The sequence below is a fragment of the Phlebotomus argentipes genome, unplaced genomic scaffold (assembly GCF_947086385.1).
Source record: "Phlebotomus argentipes unplaced genomic scaffold, Phlebotomus argentipes genome assembly scaffold_18, whole genome shotgun sequence".
NCBI classification, from domain to species: Eukaryota; Metazoa; Arthropoda; class Insecta; order Diptera; family Psychodidae; genus Phlebotomus; species Phlebotomus argentipes.
The window spans coordinates 4,961,768-4,975,514 of record NW_026776177.1 but is presented as its reverse complement, the minus strand read 5'-3'; the positions used below and the strand labels follow the sequence as shown (position 1 = coordinate 4,975,514).

The following is a 13,747-nucleotide window of genomic DNA, read 5'->3' as shown; positions in this document are numbered from 1 at the left end:
CAAATACCAAATACACCATTACACTGTGACATAATGCCAAATTATCTAATGAGAGAATGACCTGAAATGTAGGGATGTTTACACACATAAAGAGAAGTTTTCCCGATCTGAGATCCATTAAGCATCAACCGTTAGAAAATATTGGTAAGCTCTTATTAAAAGATGCGTGTTTTGCCTTTAATCTCATCTGTGTTTATCAGTTTTACTCTCTCCATTTTTATCTATGTTGTATTGTGTGTGGAATGGTGTGGATTTCCAGTGTCTCCTAAGGCAAACTAACTCACCAAAGATTTTAATTAAACAATGAACTTATAATGAGAATACATGACGATAAGAAACCACCAACTATATCTGCAAAGTTATTTTGCCTTTATTGTGCTGAGCAATCCCTATTGTTTGCTCCCGTGATTTTCCGTTCACAAGACACGTTTTCCAGCATGAGATTGAATAATGCAGTTGACATTTTGCCAAAAAGTTCATCATTTCTCATCCAACTTCATACATATATATGTGTGTATTTTCTTGTACCTGTACTTGTTCCTTTGTGTTTTCGATCCAGTAATTCGTGTGTCTCATAATGGCAGAAGTATCATTGGTAAACAGTTGGCTGTAATAATGTGAAATTCTTTATGGAAAATCGCAATGTATTTCAGTGTTCGCATAACCCATTCTTGTAACCTATGTGCTATGTGACGTATGCTATGCTGCATTGCAATTGTGATGTGATAACGCTGCGAAGTGTGCAGTCAAAGTATCGCCAATCACATTTATTCCCACATTCACAGAGAGTCCTCGGCACACGAACCACAAGCACAGTCCAACGGTTCAGTCGCTCAAAACCGCGGCCACCGCGGCGGCCGGCGTGACGGCAGACACGGTGACTCTGAGCGCCGTCACGACGAAGCTGTGCAATTGTGCGGCGTCCAAGGAGGGCGAAAAGGGTGACCCGACCATGTCTCAGGAGACAGTTAAGCCGCAAACATCCACCAACGATGTCACGTTAGTATAAAAGCCAAGAGGGAGATAATATACAGTCAGAAGTGGTGTCCACTTCAGTCTAGAAGTGTTGAGAGCTTCTGAATGCATCTTTTACTGACAAATATTAATAATAATGCCAAAAAACATCTCTATTCTGATCTTTAAAAGCCAAGAAACACTGCAAATTGTTCTAAGATCAAACATAATCTCAAAAATATTGATTTCAAATTGAAAAATGTTTATTTAAACAATTTTCTGGACAATTTAAGTCTGAATCAGCAATTTTGAGTTCATTGGAAAATCATAAGAGATGATTTTGTGATCTAGAAAACTTCCAAACTGAGTTTTTGAAGATCTTTTAGTGATATTTTAAGTTTATTTACTTAGAGAATTATTGAATGAATGCTTATTTGGAAGTCTGAGGAAATGGTGTACAGATTTAAACCATATTATCTTCCCCTTGTTAAAAGCCAGATTCTGAAAATTTTCAGTGAAATAACATTTTTCCTCGCCAATTATCCCGCAGAAGCCTCGCGAATCAGCTCAATGAGATAACACAACGAATAGATGGGCTCGAGATGACGCTGCGGAAGGACATCCGCACCATTCTTGATATTCTGCACCAGCAGCAGCAGATCCAGATTCAGGCCGCCGCCAAGCAGGCCATGACCACATCTTACCAGCCGTCCGAGAGTGATTTCTCCTTCGACATGTGCACGGCGGCCGATAAGGCGTCCGCGACGTCACAGACGCCGCGCAGCAATGTCCAACGATCTGTGTCTCAGCCGGAGTGCGCCAACGAGAAGAGCCTCTTCAAGTGAGTATACACTTTAAGGCCTTTCTGGGGATGGATTTTCCAACACAATTATGCATGTGAAAGTGAAGAGAGGAAAACTTCTTGGCATAACAAATCAATTAACTGTGGAATGTCAATTCAACAGGTGCTCGAAGTTTGCTTCATTCAACCAAACGATGGAAGACCCAGACAACTGGACAATGTTTGCGCCAATTGCCAAGCTCGAGTCTCTGGATGAAATTGATCAAGTGAGTCCTCAATTTTTCTCTCCACTCAATTACACTCACAAATTGATTCAATCATCATTTTTTGTGCAATTTCAGGATAGCAAACATTCCAACCAAGATAAATCACAATAGTAGGATATTATAGGGACACTTTTGTCCACTCTCTTGACAGCCTCTATAGAAATCTTTGCACATAAAGTTTATACTCAAAATGGTTCTGCTGAGACATTTTTTCCCGCAATTATCCTTGCGCTTCATGGAGATTTTCAATCGTGTGTGTGCCGGCGATCGACCTGCGGAGGTTCGTCTTCTTAATGGGATTATCCATCACTGCCTTCAGACGGGGGAATTCGTGGAAATCTCAAGCTATCGTGCAGCGGAGAAAATCAGCGTACGCTCAATTTAGTGGTGTGAATGGCCAGACATTACATAAATGAAGTACCTTAAGAAGCAAAGTAAAAGACAATTTGTTGCATTGTTTTGCCGCTGGGAAGACAAATGCAAAGTGGATGAGAAATGTGTATACTCGCAATAAGAAAAGTCTTTTAAAATTAAAGAATTTGTGTAAAGACGATCTCGAGATGACCTTAGTTAGTGTGCTATAGTGTGAGGGTGGCGACGTGACTTGGCAATCGCCATTCAGAGTCTGTGAGATTTAATGTAATTTTATGAGAGAACCATCCAAAATCGATTTTTCCAGCCATTTCCTCAATGTATAAGAGAAACTTCTTTTGCCTTTTGACAGTCCTCAAAGTCTTCTTCAATATCTCTATACATATATTTATCAGCTATATATAAAACTTATTTCTTAAAAACAAAAATACTCCCAATGACCAGATTTACTTGCTTTAGAGAGCATAAAGGGAAGCCTTTCGAGCTTTTGTACATGCGAGAATGCAAAAGAAAAACGCACTCAACGAAATGCAAGTGAGTTTAAGAGATGCTTCTGGATGGACACGCTTAATCCAGCAAGACGTGATTTTATTTTCTCCGTTTGGAGATGAGTTAGATGCGAAAGAGCAAAAGAATTAGCATCCCTTTTGACAACCGGACTGATAACAATTAGAGAGAATAGAATTTGATTTTACGAATTAGTTGAATTTCCCATCATTTAGTCAGAATTTAAAGAAAATTTTTAAAGTATAATCTTAGCAAATAGACGAAGAGAGAACGAAGTTTATCGACATATGCGATATTATAATTTAGCATTGAGCATGAATTCATTTGAATTACGTATATGAGGCCTTTTAGAGTGTAATAAGTAAATGGGGAGATTTGGTAGGAGCGATTCTTAATATTGTGAGCAGCAAAGGATGTTCATATTGGAAGAATTAAAGCAGTGAAAATAAAAATTTATATCAAACATTCAAATGGTTTCACGTTTTAAACAAAAACAGAGGAAATAGAATTATAATTAGTGAGAATTTTATTTCCATATCAAATTACACACACCGTTTGGTTTTTCCCTCTCTTTGTCCGCATAGGGAAAACTGTTCCAATTAGAGACAATTTTTCATCCTAGCAATAAATGAACAAAAAATCTACTACCATATATATGTATGTATCGTTGATTCTTTATTGCCACTTTCCGCAATAGTTTGTTGCATTTCCCGCAGCATTGTGGTAGCGAATTTTGTAGTTTTTACTCGTTTCAATATAAAAACAATTCTCTACGCTATCTTATCGAAATACGGTGCAAAAGTGGTAGAATTTGCCTCAATGTAGTATTTTTATATATATAATAAAATGAAGTGAGAGCAGTCATTTGAGGGTTTTTTGAGGGGTTGAAATAGCCCAAGAGGATAATCAAATTAAAACGCCATCATTGCTTCACCGAATAAAATGAATTATTAAATGATTATTATAATTACCATTTTGAAACCAAGAATCAATTTACCACAATTTTGTAAATATAAATTAAATTAAATATACCAATGAGATGAATAAGGGGAGGAATAACATGTTGAAGAAATATTCTTGTTGCTACATAAAATAAAAAAGACATTAATAAATGGTAAAACTGCAGATGAGGTGGAAAAAGGGTAAAAAAAAGAGCACAGAATAATAATGTCACACGCTTCAGGAAGATGAAATTGAGTGAAAAATTTGAAAAAAAAAGAATACACAAAATTATTCATTTACATTTGAAATTATACGAAAAGTGCGAAAGAAAAAGAGTTTTTAATAAAAAAGAATTAAAATAAAGCGAAATGGAATTTGTGTTTTAATTCACTTCAACCCCAAAACTCCATATTTTACCCAATATTTTAGAGAACCTGAAAAGAGTCGCAACGTGTTCAGCTGGGTGACAAAAATTATATCGAACATCCGCGAAAGCTCTATTCTTGCGATCGCGTGATAAACTTTTAATACACATTCAAAACTACTAATAATACCCGAAGTAGTGCTCGATAGTATGACGATAGAATTGGGTGATGGAATATTTTCTCAAGAGTCTCACATTGTCTTTCTCACTCACTCGCGCGGATTTTCCGCGCTATATTATTTCTTTTTTCCTATTTCTAGCATTGCAGATGTATTGTTGTGTCTATCGAGAAACTCCCTCGGAAGTCATGATGATTTCCACGCCGGGGGTGAGTGAATAGGAATTGGCGGGAAATGCTGACGGAGGTGTGAAGAAGCCGTGAAAGAGAAAAAGTATATTGCAAGTCTTTTGTCCGGCAGACAATAAAGCTTTTGCCGCTCTGAGTCACGAAGAAATTCGCGGAGCTTTCAGTTGAGCGCGAATCAAGGAAGAGTAGAGACGTGGTGCCTATAAGCTTTCGCATAAAGTGCCTAACAAAGTGCCTTACAGAAGTGTTTAAATCATGGAGAAATGGGATGTGCAGTGGCGTGAGGGGTGAAATTGAATTCTGCTCCAATATGAGGTGACTCTTGCGATAACATACATAGTGTGAGATTGGCAAAAGGGAGGAGATTATGAGACATCTCTGGATTTGGTGAGCTTTGAGGGATGGAAAATCACAGTCGTGGGCAAAATCCTTCTGTTTACCAGCAAACAACCTTATCTCCGGCACCCAATCATGGTCCTAATACAACAATTCTCTTGTCTTGCTCCATAAAGAGTGGATATGCTGAAAGCTCAAGATTCTCAAGAGCTCTCTTTGCACTATTAAACGCTTCTCCAAATAAGACGAGAGCTCCCTTTGAGTCCTCAACCCCCTTAAGAAATGGCTCTAAAAATACCTTGAGAGACTTTCTATCTTCGTAGAGCCCTCATAAGACACTCATTAATCATTTTTCTACAAGGGGTTTTAAGATAATTGAATTTCTCGCCACCGGAGAAGGGCACAGAAATGACGAAAAGCTTTAGCTACCCACTCTCGCTCACCCTCACGCTCAAATTTCCTGCATGATTTGTACCTCTTGCACAGTAAAATTCACCTAAGGCCGAAATTGTTGAACTTGAAGTTCCTTCTATCTGCATAAAATAAATACCCAGAAATAAATTCAATATCGTGATGACTTGACATTAAGGGCAGTGAATCTCTCAGAAAACTTGTTCCCCAACAAATTTATGCTCTATGGCAAATTAATTATATTATCCTTTGTTGCACTATTGTTTGTGCTTAAGCAAATTCGTGCGATGATGGCAGGATGTGTGCAGAAAAAGCGCGGCCCGTGGGGAATATATATTTAATAATTGTATTTCGCTTACCTCTCCATGTGTTAATTTACTCTATGATTCTGCATAACTCACAATTAACATGCAACTTTTCATACAGCGGAAAAACTTGTGCACAAGTCAGTCCTTCTCCCCGTCAATTTTTCCCCCAATATCGCAGTGAAATCACCAGAAGACTCTCTTCAATCTTTTCACAGCTTCTGGCAAGTTGGTGAAAGTTGCTATTTATCATTCTGCAATTTGTCATGACTTTCAATGAAAATATATTTAGATGTTGTTTGTGGAAAAATTTTCAAGGCTTCTTTAAGCCCAGATACGATGGAATGTAGAAAATTTGTTGCCTCATTCTGAGCAAATTTCAGGGTTGCGAAAAGGGTTTAATGAACTCACAGCAGAGAACGTATTGGAAAGATATTGAAAGAAGTTCCAATGAAATATTCAGTGAAGAGCGTAAAGTGTATTATGGACACACATTCCTCGCATTGATAAGATTTGCTTTTGCGGAAAGCTTTATTTGAGTAGAACCCATTGTTTGACGAACAATTCCAATAAAAGCCCCTCTATTTAATCGCCTTTGATCATCTCTCTGTTCCTCTTGCAGTGCAATATTCTCGATGATGTTCCAGCAGTCAAGCGCCATCAACTCTCGCCTCCTGCCAAGCTACTCCATGACCAATGACTACGACAAGAGCATGAGACCGAGTGAGTGTTAATGCGGTAATTCCGTTGCCACCCACTCAGCCGTTGGCGTTTAATTAATAAAAATGTAACCCTTTGGGAGACGCGTGTGTGGATAAAAATAGAGTCGCGAGAATAGTCAAAATACTAGCTTGGATATTCGCTTATGGGAACTCTCACGAGGGGATGGAACATTGGCCTCTGTACACGTGCTTTCAGCAATCAATTGTTGTGCAAAGAGATAGTAAAATGGGTGGAGTTCCTCCCGCTCACTTCTGCTAATTAATCCTTCTGCGCTCCCACCGGATTGGGGGTGGCGGAAGGTGATGATGTGGCGCACCGCTGTGACATTTTGACTGAGCGAAAAAGACTGAAGCGCTTTATTGACCACATTCATCCTCCGCTCTTGACGAATCTCGCGAATTTCCACTCTGCATCAATCGCAATTGACGCTGAATATTGAATTACTTGGAGTACTTCCACAGAATGAATCTTAATTACTTACATTGTGCGGCAATTAATTATCAGTAAGAGCAAATTGCAGACACAGCAAACACTACAGAACTTATCGCATCTCTATTTGCGCTCGGGGCAATTCAGCAGAATTTCCCCCGATTCTCTGCGGTGGATCAAAGAGTGAAAGTACAGAAGACGCAATCGATTAGATTGTTTGATGAGCTGCTATTACACAGAGTGCAACTAAGTAATTTCCATCAGGCTGGACATGATCGACAGTGGCGGAAGAAGGCAGACGTCTTCGTGAGCGTCTCTCTATCATAAATACACAAACTTGTCTTCTTCTGCACACTCTCTCGATATTTATATTTAATCAATATTATTGCTAAAGGTGTTGTGATGCATCCTTCCGCGAGAGCATCGTGGTTCACGTGAAGGCAATCAGGTCAAGGGCGCGAGAAACTTTTGCAAAATAAAAACTTCACGGTCAACCCCAAGACATTCCTTCTGATAAACTTCTTTCCTTTTGCAGATTCCCTCACGGAAGTGTCTCTCTCGCTGCTGGTTAACAGAATTTCCGGTGTGGATGAGAACAAAGAGGTGAGTTTGTCACTTTTCTCGCACAAAATATAAAGACAATGGAATATTTCTTGAGAGCAAAATCCCAGAGAAACATTGAACGAAACATGAATGAAACATGCAGAGCTTTTCATATTCATGAACGCTAACTCTCAACAAGTATCCAGGAATCTTCACCAAGAATACTTTGAGTAGTTAATTTATGACTCTCCGAGGCAAGCCATTAATCTTGCACAGTGAAAGTTTAAATAGTTTGTGCAAAACTTGAGCACAGAAAAACAACCACGTAATCTCAAAAATCTCTTCGTGTTTCTTTCATGGCACTTCACAAGTTCTTCCCTCAAAATAACATTGCCTATAGCGAGATAAATATTTTATGTGACTTGCAGGAAGTGTCTTTTGATGTTTTCCTGCAGATGACATGGGAGGACAGCCGCATCCACCCAGCAGGATCGTCAGATGAGGAACTCCGCACGAATGGCTTTCTGGAGTTGACGCTTGAGGAGCGAAATCGCATCTGGGTAAGTTCTTCGAGATCACCGTGAGCTTTATAGCCCAAATTCTTCTCTTTCTCCTCAAGATTCCCGATTTGTACATTCGGCAGTTGCGTGAAATGAAACTATTAAGGCTCTTTGAGGAAATTTCGAGCCTGCGACTGTATGAAAACAGCACAATAAATCTTCGCATTGGGTTCGTCACTCAAATCAATACCTAATTCATACTTTCTCTGACTCTTCTGCCTCTTGTGGGCACGATTATTAATTTTATAGCGCAACAATCATCATCAATTGTGACATGAATTTCGTGCTCTATCCTCTCGATGTGCAAAAGTGCCGTGTGGATTTCAGTAGTTGTAAGTATTTATTTAAGTTATTGCCTACAACCTTTGAGTATTTCACTCGGAATTTGTAATAAATCAAAAACCGCCAATACTTGAAGGCATGACAAGTGAATATTCACAAATCAACACATCTCTGTCACTGCCTTCAATTTGAAGGACCTCAAACAGGGGATTGTTAATATAGATTTCTTACAAAAAGGAATTTCAGATAAAGTTTTAGGGAAAATTATTGATATTGTGCGATTAAAGGCAACTTTATGGTTTTTAAAGATTTTTACATGTGCAAAAATTAGGAAGTTTTTCAAGTTCCACACATATTTTTAACGTTAAACCTTGAATAAAACCCGAAATTTTCGATTCATGATCAAGTATTTAAGCAATGTTTTCGAGAAAAACTGAAAAATCAATCTATGAAATGAATAAAAAAAAATGGAAATTATACGAAATAAACGCATCTCGAGTCAAGTGACACTGCATCCCCAATATTAGCAACCCCTTGACCTCAAGAGTGTCATCATCATGTCATACAATTAAAAACTGCAGCACATAACTTGCTAGATTGTTTAACTGAAATATATCCGGCGCTTCCATTTGGAGAGTTTTTCAGCTCGTCCTCCACTAAATGTGAAACATTTATTTGCACTGGGGGATGAAAAGTTGTGAAAACAAAAAGTTAATTCACTCTCATCAGACCATAAAAAGTTGCCAGAATTGAAATGAATTGTAGAAGTTTTGAATAGCAATGAAAGCTTGTGAATTCGACTAATAGCCATGTTTGCAATTCCAGATAGATATGCTGTGAAGGATATGACTTTCCGGTGGAAGAAGGATAATCCGCTGAGCTTTCCCAACGACTTTGGCGATGGATTCTTCCGCTTGCCACGCTACGTTGTCTCCTTCCACACCGATCCCGAGCCGAAGATCATCAGTTACGGCGACGGTGGGTAGAATGACTGCCTCTGATTTCATCCCTGGTAAAAATTCAGAAATCTGTGTGTGTGTTTTGCCCAGCGGATCACTGCTCAGCACGCCTGGAAATCACGCTGTCGCGCGAGGTGAAGAGCTACCTGCTGGAGAACTACCTTCCATCCACACTCTTCGTGTCCATGAGTTGGGGCAGTTTCGTCGTGGTGCCGGAAATCGTGCCCGGCCGGATGGTTCTCCTCGTGACCACACTTCTCTCCCTCGTCACGATGTTCGACACGGTGAGGAACAACTCGCCGGACGCCTTGGAGCTGAAGTGCATCGAAGTGTGGCTCATCTCGTGCACGCTCTTCGTCTTCCTGGCGCTCATGGAGTACTTCATTGTGCTGTTTGGCATTCGCTACGACAAACACTGGCGCACAGCCAAGACGAAGATCACCATCACCACGCCATCTCCGGTGCCGCCATCGACACTGTCATCGATCGGATCACCAGTAAGAGCCTCCTTGGCAAATGAGCCAATCCAGACACTTCATCGTCACTCCTTTGCAGAGAACGAACGGCCTGGAGCACGCCAATCGCATCTTCGCCACCGCCAACGTCAACAGAATCTCACCCGAGGAGCGCGGCAAGGAGCAATTGCCCAGCTCAACCGAGGACATCGGCTCTCTCCCCACCGTCAGTCCCAATCACATTCACAAGAAGAAGTTCCGGAACGTGGCCGAGTACGCTCTGCTGTACGCGGGCTCCCAGCGCGGCCGCCTGGACCAAATCTCCCTCATTCTCTTCCCCATCAGCTTCCTCCTCTTCACCACCATCTACTGGGTACTGTATCTCAGCGAGTCGCGCAAGAAAATGTGATATTCTCCTTCGCCGTCCTGCCAGGAAGATGCCTTCTCGACAGCTTTGCGCGTTATACGAGATTTTTCCTAAATAAACTTATCTATACTTCATCAAATATATTAAATTTTCTCTCTTCTCACATTCTTCTTCTTTTCACTTCGTCTTTTGGCCTCACTTGCCATTCCAGTAGCCCACTTTTCCATTCTCAAAGGCGAGATTTATCCTTGGCTGGGGAATTAAGCGTCCTATCTTCACTATTCCAATGTTTTCATCCTCGAAATACTACAAAAAAGAAGGGAAGAAAAGAAACACAACATTTTCCATGACACTTCATAAGAAGATAATTGATTCTTCTCACCAAACACTGAGATACAAATTGCAGAAACTTCCTATTCATCTCGCTATTGGACTCTTGAAGAACTTGCAGACTGGAGGGAAGAGAAAACAGTTAAGCAAAATGCATTAAACACTGACAAAATCACTCTTACTTCTCCTCAGACACAAGATGTTTCACCAGACTTTCGCAAATCCTCGTGTTGCAGTCAACATCAAAGAGAGGCACCCCAAAAGTCACATCCAACAGCGTCCAATCCTCACCAGAATACTCTCCCTTCACACCATCATCGGCATCTTCATTCGTTACCTCCACAATAGAGATTTCAATGGAACTCTGAGACACCAACTCTTTCCCACCGTAGCGCTTCTCATTCTGCGCCAACTCGGCCAGTTCCGTCTCCAGAAGTTCATTGCAATCCTCACTCCTGAACACATTCGACGGAGACGTGCTCTTGGGCGTCACAGCAAAGTGCTCCTCATCCGGAGACTTCAGTTTGGCCAATTCATTGCTCCTTGACTTGTGAATGGTGATCTCTGAGCCATCGAGTGGCGTCAGGAGTTCATTGGGAACGGTTGGGGTGACAGGAGAGGCATCCTTGATGGAGACCGTGGACTCTTCCATGGATGGAGTGATTGAGGGACCAGAGTTGCGGTGTCCTTTTCTCCTCTCTGGCCTCTTCAGATGGACATTCACATCGTAATTCGTCTCACAACCGAGATCCGGGACGCCAGTGTTGAGGAATGTGATGTATCCACAGGTGCTGGACAGATTGAGGTGATCAGACAACTTCTCCACCGCTCTATGCTTCGCCCACTTCTGGCGATTCATGTCACTCTGATGGAATGGAAAGGATTCATAGCGAATCTCTGCCGGCTGCATAATTCCGTAGCCCTGCACGAGGACACTGCCATTCTTCAGCTGATCATTGAGGGCCAGGAAGTTGTCCGTGTTCAGCACATATGAGTCCGTGTGGACAATCGTGATGAGGAGCTTTCCGTAGCCCAAGAAGATGCGCGGCAGGCTCTTAAGCACAGTTCCCCGCGTGAGCAAGAGACTCGGTGGACCGAAGCCGGATATGTGATAGTAGAACATCCGGAGCCACAGGTGGGAAGTGTCGCAGCTCTTGTAGAACTGCCCGAAGAAGGGAATGGACAGAAGATGCGTGAAGCTACTCGTGAGTGGAGCAGCAGAGCAGATGAACTTGTATTTCTTCTCCAGCAAGCGATCACGCGTCTTGTAATCCAGACTCTCCAGGCACTCAAGCCTCAGCAGATCCAATCCACAGGATAAATTGTTTCGCAGAGCAATTATGGTGGATCTGAGGATGACGGCGTGGGCAAAGTAGCGACCAACCTCACCCTCTCCTTCGGCATCCAGGAGGGAAACTTTCTCCAACTCCGCCAGGAATGTGTCCATGCTCTCGTCACAGAGTTTCCCCACTTCGAACATCGTCACGGCGTGATTCTTCAGCCCTGGCGAGAGATTTCCCATCATGAGGAATGCCGCGAGAGTGGAATCGAAGAGGAAGCCTATCCTCTTCCCGCCTTGGGCGTTGGGATCCAGAGGCTTGATGAGACTTCTGCTGTCCTGAGAATCTTCAACAGGTGGATTTTCCTTTAATTTCACTGGTTTCTTCTTCGTTGCTGGCGTTTTGCACTCAGTTGATGACGACGAGGAGTTGTTGATGATAGAGAAATCACTCGTGCCGTCTGATGAAGTGCACTCTGTGGCTGATAGATTGACAATCTCCTCCATATCCACCACTGGACTATCAGCTCCAGTCGCAGCCTTCCCCTTGGCATCCACCAGACCATCGTCCGTCTCGTTCATCAGCAGGGAGTGATAGTTCAGTGGAGTCACCTGTGGCCGATCATCTTCAATCCTCTCGACATTCTCCCAACTCAAATGCAGATTCGGCACCACAATTTCCGCCTTCTTCCTCGCGAAACCCAGACGACACAGCAGCGATACGGCATGCTTCACCGTGTCCAGGTTCACTTGCAGCATCTGGGCGAGCTCCGAGATGGTCATGTGCTCATCTGTACTCACGAAGACTTTGTACAGCAGATTCTCAAAGTAATCGCCGCACACGCGGTTCATCACAAAGTTTTTCAGCGGCGGAATGCAGATCTTATCCTCGCCACTTATTGGCACATCCAGATACACCAGCCCCTTCCTGTACAGACTGTGCACCACCATGAAGTCCACTTGGCCCACCGTGCGTGACCCGAAGTCAATCAAGTCGTCAATTATACTCCTCTCGGCATCATTGACAAACTGGGAATGGAAAGAATTGTCAGGAGGCGAAATATCATTGAGAACAGGAGGAAAATCTCACCCGAATGTCCGTCTCGAGCACATATCCGACCTCAATCTTCCACGCTGGCTCAATGTTGATGCGGATGGGGAACTTAGGAAGGAAATGCAGCGGATTTGGCTTCCGGAAGAGCTTCGATGAGTTGGTCTTCATCTCGCTGATTAGCGCTAAATACTCATTCCGGCCGATTCCCAGCACCCGGAGGCCTGCAAGATGATGACGAATCATTTGAATTGCTAATGGAAAAACGGTTGATGGGAAATCTCTCACAGTCGACGGCGGTGAAATTGGGCAGCGTGTCGTAACTCTTGTCGTTCCTCAGCAGGAAACTCAGCACGTCCAGGTAGTAGTTGAAGGGTGTCACCCTCAAGCCCTTGGTCACGATGTCGGCCAGATGGTAGGGAAAGAGGCAGAGATAGCTCACGCTCTTCTCCACCAGCAACTCATAGTATCGCTGCTCATTCCGGAACACCCGCCGCACCAGATTGCCTCTGTATCGCAACTGATTCTTCAGGCTGTAGTTGAACACGTAGCGATCATAGTCCTTTGGTGTGTTCCGCAGTATCTTGAAGAAGAGTCAAGAGAGAAATTGCTAATTAATGCAAATCAAAGAGAAACTCCAATTGGGGGAAATCCCCACGGCTGCATCGCAACCCTGCGCGATATTGCCACAAAAATGCCGTATTATCAGTTTGCCAGAACCCGTTCTTCGTATGTGTTATCACAACATATTTCCCTCCTTCACAATCTCAAGGTAAATAAGAAGAGAAGTCACGGATCGCGTAGGCAGAAAAACAAGAGTCGCGCGAGTGGAAAAAGTCACCTGTTTCAGATGAACGGGCAAATTAGCCCAGGAGATGTTGTTACGGACGCATTCCTCGATCTCAGCATTGATTTTTGCACTCATTTTCACCACTGATTTTGGGATGGAAATCACATTTTTCCACGACAAAAGTCACACTATAAAACCTCCGACGAGAGTTTCTCCATGACGTTCCGTGGCTATCTCTCGTTATGTTTCGCACATTTCATGTTTCACGCGGAAAGTTTCACTGGGTTTCAGTGGGATAAAGAGAGGGTAAAAATTACATAATCTTCAGTGAAAGTGGCTTATTTTCAAGATTC

General features: G+C 42.4%; 3 protein-coding genes across 3 annotated transcripts in view; 2 read left to right on the top strand and 1 right to left on the bottom strand.

Annotated features, from left to right (window-relative positions):
• Positions 1-4,211, top strand: part of LOC132261060 (potassium voltage-gated channel subfamily H member 6) — a 38,556-nt gene extending 34,345 nt beyond the window's left edge. Inside the window, exons 23-27 of the mRNA XM_059759584.1 lie at positions 73-144; positions 786-999; positions 1,505-1,795; positions 1,920-2,022; positions 2,098-4,211. Coding sequence (XP_059615567.1) covers positions 73-144; positions 786-999; positions 1,505-1,795; positions 1,920-2,022; positions 2,098-2,133 — 716 coding nt within the window. The 3' untranslated portion in view covers positions 2,134-4,211. The remainder of the gene's footprint in view (positions 1-72; positions 145-785; positions 1,000-1,504; positions 1,796-1,919; positions 2,023-2,097) is intronic.
• Positions 4,212-4,757: 546 nt separating this feature from the next.
• Positions 4,758-10,077, top strand: LOC132260226 (glycine receptor subunit alpha-2-like). Its single transcript, XM_059758222.1, has 9 exons — positions 4,758-4,889; positions 6,249-6,349; positions 7,314-7,381; positions 7,750-7,881; positions 7,941-8,050; positions 8,131-8,213; positions 8,989-9,141; positions 9,213-9,619; positions 9,678-10,077. Exons 1-9 carry the CDS (start codon positions 4,843-4,845, stop codon positions 9,984-9,986), a joined length of 1,410 nt encoding a protein of 469 aa, XP_059614205.1. The 5' UTR covers positions 4,758-4,842; the 3' UTR covers positions 9,987-10,077.
• Positions 10,075-13,626, bottom strand: LOC132260225 (protein FAM91A1). The gene is made up of 6 exons (XM_059758221.1): positions 13,446-13,626; positions 12,893-13,187; positions 12,644-12,828; positions 10,457-12,582; positions 10,327-10,396; positions 10,075-10,250 (listed from the first exon to the last, which is right to left on the bottom strand). Exons 1-6 carry the CDS (start codon positions 13,527-13,529, stop codon positions 10,140-10,142), a joined length of 2,871 nt encoding a protein of 956 aa, XP_059614204.1. The 5' UTR covers positions 13,530-13,626; the 3' UTR covers positions 10,075-10,139.
• Between the last annotated feature and the right edge of the window lie 121 nt (positions 13,627-13,747).